Genomic DNA, 6,245 nt, shown 5'->3' on the forward strand with positions numbered 1-6,245 from the left:
AGATTTGAAAAGTATTTTCTTAAAAACGATCGCTTATGTTGCTTACAAAAGTAAATGAATAATTTGTTCAAGTTGGTCTTTCCATTAAATTTATTGATGGATGTATTGGTTTGGCCCATTAAGTCACCATAAAAAATAAACATGATATCCTCTGTGGCATTTAAAAAATAATAAAATATATATAAAAAAAAAGGTATTAACTGATAAAATAAAATTTTAAAAAATAAGAAAAAGGGAAATCACAAAGAAAAATATAGGTGAAGATGAGATGAAGTGCCATCAGCCTTGTGCAATCCCCGATCAAAGGCTCGGCAGCTCTCGCTAGTCAATGGGCGACGGCGCCACTACCTAAGATCTCCCTTTTTTCTCTTTAAGTTTTTTGTTTTTTAACTAACTTTCTAAGATTTGATAGTCAGCAAAAGGAAATAATAAGTGACCATGTGTCACATCACGCAGGGCTTTCGGTTCTATCTTAGCGATAAGATAAATTTTAACAGAAAAGAATAGACAAGGAAAATTTCATTGACATGATTGAATATTTGAAAAATGAATATATCGATTTTCGATGCATTTATCCTTAAAAAAATATAAAAAGGGCAAAAGCTAAGCTTGGAGAAAACATAGATGAGAGTAGTGATTGCACTTTTGAACTTTTCATGGTGGATGGTGGGGGATTCTTGGTGAGAGAGGCACTCAGTGAGGCTACTGGCTTTCCATTTTTCGTTACTAAAATTATGGAATTTTGTCCAAAACGTCCGGCCCGATGATGAAGAATACATGATTACTTCTTTGAATCGCGTCTGCTTTATCCAAAAGAGACTCCACTCTTTTTTGCAACGTTACAAACCGATTACGGTAGCTCGACCCGACTGGATCGCCCCCTCAGAGAGTAAGCCCGTGAAATTTTCTTGCTTAAAAGTCGTTAAGAAGACGATCTTTAACATTTTTATCTTCATAGACCTGTTGGGGACATAAAAAAATTCACTTGATTATAAATATCTCTTGAGATTATATATATATTTGTATATTTCATTTGATAGCATATATCCTTGATTGATATATTACCTTCAATAATCATCTTGTAAAAATTCATAATTAGGTCAATGTAATCATTATTATGAATATATTGAATTATATATAAATTCCTCAAATCTGTCTTCCGCGTTATTATTCTCAATTGAGTCAATAGACCGCTCTACTATATATTTAATTTGAAAAAAAAATGTCGTTTAGCCATTGACTTTATTTAAAATCAAATTCATCTAGATGATTGACAATTCAAATCTTATGGGACTTATATAAAAAAACAATAAGTCAAATGATATGATATAATTAATTCAATCTGAACGCAACTTCAGATAAATTCACGAAATTCAATTGCTTAAAATTCATTAAGAAGAAGATGGGCACGTTAATCCCTAGCATTTTTACCATCATCGACGCCAACAGACCTCCCTACCAGACATTCCATTTTGGAAAGCTCATATTATCCGGTCCGTAAATTGTGTGAAAATCGAATTCGGGCAAACGATTACCCGTCCCTGATCCCACGATGGGACGGACTCGCATCATGACCAATAATTCAGACGATATGACGCGATCACAGGATGATGGCGGCTCCTCCGTCCGATCGCCGTCCGCGGGCCCCGCGACTCATAAATCGCCAAGAGCCGTCGAGCGCGGGGATCCAATGTGGACGCCACACGTGGTCCTCCCCCCGATCCGACGGCACCCATCGCTCCCGACTCTTCTGTACGGAATCTTCAACCTTCATGTCCGACTCTCCCCTCCTCCTTCCCCGATCTCGCTCCCATGACCTTTCCTCTCCCCCCCCCCCCTCTCTCTCTCTCTACGCCCGCTATTTAACTGGACCTTTTCCTTACGCAACCTCGCGTGCCTTCCGCTACTCAACCCTATCTCCGACTCGATCTCCAATCTTTCTCTCTCTTCTCCGTCTCTGTTCCTGCAGCAGCAGAGCATCGGAGAAGGGAGGAGGGTGGAAAGAGCCTCGCCCACGCATGAGACTCGCCTCGCTCGGACGGGAACCAGAAGGAGAAGCAGCAGATCGAGAGAATGTCTAACGTGCCCTCCTCCCTGTCGGAAGTCTGCCTCACCCTCTTCCGCCTCGCCATGTCCGTCGCCCTCCGCCTGAAACCCCCCACATCGTAACGGGAACACGCGCTTACTCTCTGTCTCTGTCTCTGTTCGTTCCTCTTCCTCTCTCTCTTTCCTGTTCGAGTCCTGTGCCTTCCGATGAGGACGCTCAAGCTCAGATTCAGGGGCATCAAGCTCAAGAAGCGCCTCTGCCGGGCCACCCGGTGGATCCTCCGGCGACCCAAGAACCCGGTCGCCTACCTCCGCCTCGGCACCCCGGCCTCGTCCCCGCTTCTCCCGCCGCCGCCCCGGGAACCGCGGAGGACGCCCGTGTCGAGGCTCCTCACGTGGGGCCGCCGCCTGACCAGCAAGACCAAGTGCCTCTGCTCCGCGAAGCCCGGGTCGGGCTACCTGCCCGTGGGCAAAGACCCGCAGCCCGCCTCGGCGGCGGCGGCGGTGCCCAAGGGGCACCTCGCGGTCTACGTCGGCCAGAAGGACGCCGACTTCTGCCGGGTCCTGGTGCCGGTGATCTACTTCAACCATCCCCTGTTCGGGGAGCTCCTGAGGGAGGCCGAAGAGGAGTTCGGCTACGACCACCCGGGCGGGATCACGATCCCCTGCGGCGTATCGGAATTCGAGCGGGTCAAGACCAAGATCGCCGCCGGTGGCGGCGGCGGTCGCGGCGGTGCGAGGATGGCGCTGAAGCGGTGTTACTGACGAGCAACGCCATCATGCGCACAGATGAATCGAGGCGTCCGATCATTTCGATATGCGCCGATTGTAGACTAGACGATGATGAAAAAGATAGAGATTATTATCATTCTTCCTTCATACAATATTGTAGCAGTACTAGTACCTGAACTACTTTCATACATGTGAATATAGTCAAAGTTTTGTTCATCTTCTTCGGTTCTCCTCTTCTTTAGGGTTTCTTTTCTTTCTTGCCTGCTTTCTTGAAGAAGATTGGTGACGTGGCATTGCGTATGATCTGGGAAGGGTCTTGATTTTCCATTAATAATTTCCCTTCTATTTCTTTTCCCCCAATTTTTTCGATTTAACCCACGTTTTGTCGGATTGGTTACTTGCCCTGAGGGCCGATGCTTGGCGTATGGTAAATGACAGGGAAGGGAACATGTGCTTTGGCTGGTTATAAGAAGAATATTACAAAGATATGCCGTAAAATCATGACGGGGACGTGATGGGTTCCAATTTGCTTGATGTGTACCAAGGATTTTTTTTTTCTTCTTTTCCCTCTTGTTTGTTTCTTACGTGTGGAGATGAATCCCCTCTCCAAAAATTGGCTTGGTATGTAAATTTGTGGTGCTGTTAAGGTCGAGAATTTATATATTATTCATTTCGCTCTTCCACGTGTGACAAAAAATGAAGAGATTTAACTAATATTGTCAAGTGCACAACTATTCAACTCCATCGGGGATATAGTATCTACGAACGCTCTAAAGTTCTTGTCTCTTTTGAATCGTGCTTGCTGAAATTGCATGACGAAGAGCTAAAACTCGTCAAAATCCGTGGCGTCACACAAGCTAAGACAAGTTGAGAAATTATATTCCATGGGAGTAGAGGACCGACTACGTATTTTCCTTCTTTAATTAACACTAAATTCTGATGTATATGATGGAGAAATTAGTGATGTTTAGTGTATCCAGACCGATATACAAATAGTTAAATTCGACGCAGCAGGCTATAATTGGATAATGAGGGGATCGCATCAAAGATGGCGATATATTACTCAAACCTTAATTCAACGGATCGATCTTAGTATACTCAGCATCACCGGCCCGATTATTTGGCGCTTACTATTGCGTCGTCACCATAGATGTCCCTTTCACCAACTTGGGTGGTGGTGGTGGTAGTGGTGATGGTGGTGAGGAGGAGGAGAATCTCGAATAGAGATCAGGAATTAGACGTTGGAGCAATCCCCGCATCCAGAAAAAGAACAATAAAGAAAAGAATAAGAAAGAAGAAAGGAAAGAAAGTGCCTCTATGATGGCTCTAACGGGCCCTTTTTGGGGGGAGTTAGACTTAGTCAACACTCAAATGGCATTTTGATTGTGGAGGCAACGACTGTAAGGCCGCAAAAGACGACTCCGATCGAGCCAAGTGTCGCAGAAGAGTCACGCCGATAGAGAAATTGTCTAGAAATGATGAAAAGCCCAATTTCGAGGTAGGCCACTTGGGAATAGATTAATCGATTTGCTGACCTTTGAATCGAAATTGGATTGATTTGGTATGTCGCACCGTATTCCGTACGTACGCTAGAGAAAGTATCACAAAGAGGAAAATGAATAAAAAAGAAGGTGGCCAGTAAACGTGCAGCACTTACCATTGAAAAGATATTATCTACTTTGACTCCTAATCACCCAATGACCCACATCCTTAAAAGGTTAAAAAGTGCTAGATTTTTTCTGCCTGTATACTTATCCAAGTTTGAATGATGTGGGATTAAATATATATCTAACTTGCAGCGTCTTACTTGTTATGATATTGGGGTGGGCAATCTCATCTATGTCTACCATCAACACTATTGATATTGTCGGTTCTGATCACAGCTCATTGGCTTTAGTGTAGCATTTTAATGTGCCTTGCTAGTTTGAGGTTGCATAATTATCCGCCGATGCAATGATCTAGGTGTTGATTACGTGAGACTACAAACATATCTGATACCGAACTGGTTTCAAATCAAACACATTTTACAAAACTAAGTGGGAAAGGTAAATAATGAAGATACCACCCACATATACTTGCCCCAACTTGTCAAACAACAACGTAGATACTAGGAAGAATGTTCCCTCGTTGAAATATAGGTAAATGTATAAAGTGGCCAAGGAGAGGTAGGATAAGGGAGATTATAGCTTTTCTTTATTTATTGGGAATTTGATTGACATGTGACACAAATACAATGATGGATACGATGGTAATAGGAGAGTGACACAAGGTGTGGAAATGATATCCTTAAACCTTAACATAGAGCATTGTATGTACCTAATCGACAATTTAATCAATCTATGTTAATACAGTATAGAAAAAGTACATATATGGATTGTGCCTGTGAAGTTTGGTGATGGCATATTGAACATTTTAATATAGGCAAAAGAACATTTCAAGTGCCAAAACTTATACAATTGAACACTTATTGGCACTTGAAGTGTTAAAGGTCAGGAAAGTGACACTTAAGTACCACTTTTTTAAAAATTTGGATATTTGAGTGCCACCTCCGGTGAACCCTGCCGAAAATCCTACATTGCAATTTTTTATTAACTTTGCTCACTTACATGGCTTGCCGAATAGCTAACTCAACAAAGAAATGTAAAGACGATGTCGCTTTGGTGTGGATTTGAATTTTAATTTAAAAATTAATTTAATTTAATTTAAAATCAAATTTAAAAAGGGAAGAAGATGAATAGCGGCCGAGGGCTCGCCCTTGACGCTATCGCCTCCTCCCTACCATTGCCGGGAAGGGTTGGTGACGGTAAGGGGAGGGTTGGCCACAACCTCGGCCAGGCGGCGGCGAGGGCCTGCAAGCCCTCGCCTAGATTTTGCACGAGGGACACGGCCCTCCCCATTCGGCAAGGGTCATCGGCCCTTGCCTTGCCGAGCTAAGGGCTGCCGCTCGGATGGGATGCCGAGCCAAGGGCTGCCGTTGGCTCGGGGTCGTGAGGGCCGGCGAGTAGCCAACACCCGCCCTTAGCCCAATAGGGCAAGGGCCGGTGACCCTTGTCGAATTTGGGGGAGGGCCGCAACACTCACCCTAGATCTGGCAAGGGCTCATAAGCCCTCGCTAACCCTCCCCCATAGTTGCTGGCCCTTCTTGACAATAGCAAGGAGGTGGTGGCGACGGCAAGGGTTCAGCCTTTAGCCGCTATTCATCTTTCTTTTTTTAAATTTGATTTTAAATTTAATTTAATTAACTTGTATATTAATTATTTAGCCATGTCAACAATAAAAAGACGTCATTTTTGCACTTGTCTAGCCACGTTGGTGAGCAAAACAATGTCATTTTACACTTGCCTCATTGGAAAATCACCATGTTAGCATTTTGGCTAGATTTTCTTGTTGTTAGCATTTAACTAATCAATTTTGCTCCAATTTTGACACTTAAATACCATTCTAACTTTTGACACTTAAGTGTCCCT

At 43.6% G+C, this 6,245-nt stretch overlaps 1 protein-coding gene across 1 annotated transcript; it reads left to right on the forward strand.

The window, feature by feature from the left end:
- Positions 1-1,814: 1,814 nt before the first annotated feature.
- LOC104444383 (auxin-responsive protein SAUR36) lies at positions 1,815-2,999 on the forward strand. Its single transcript, XM_010058040.3, has one exon. The coding sequence runs from the start codon at positions 2,254-2,256 to the stop codon at positions 2,809-2,811; it is 558 nt and encodes a 185-aa protein (XP_010056342.1). The 5' UTR covers positions 1,815-2,253; the 3' UTR covers positions 2,812-2,999.
- Positions 3,000-6,245: the final 3,246 nt, after the last annotated feature.

This window comes from Eucalyptus grandis, chromosome 5 (assembly GCF_016545825.1).
Source record: "Eucalyptus grandis isolate ANBG69807.140 chromosome 5, ASM1654582v1, whole genome shotgun sequence".
Taxonomy (NCBI): Eukaryota; Viridiplantae; Streptophyta; class Magnoliopsida; order Myrtales; family Myrtaceae; genus Eucalyptus; species Eucalyptus grandis.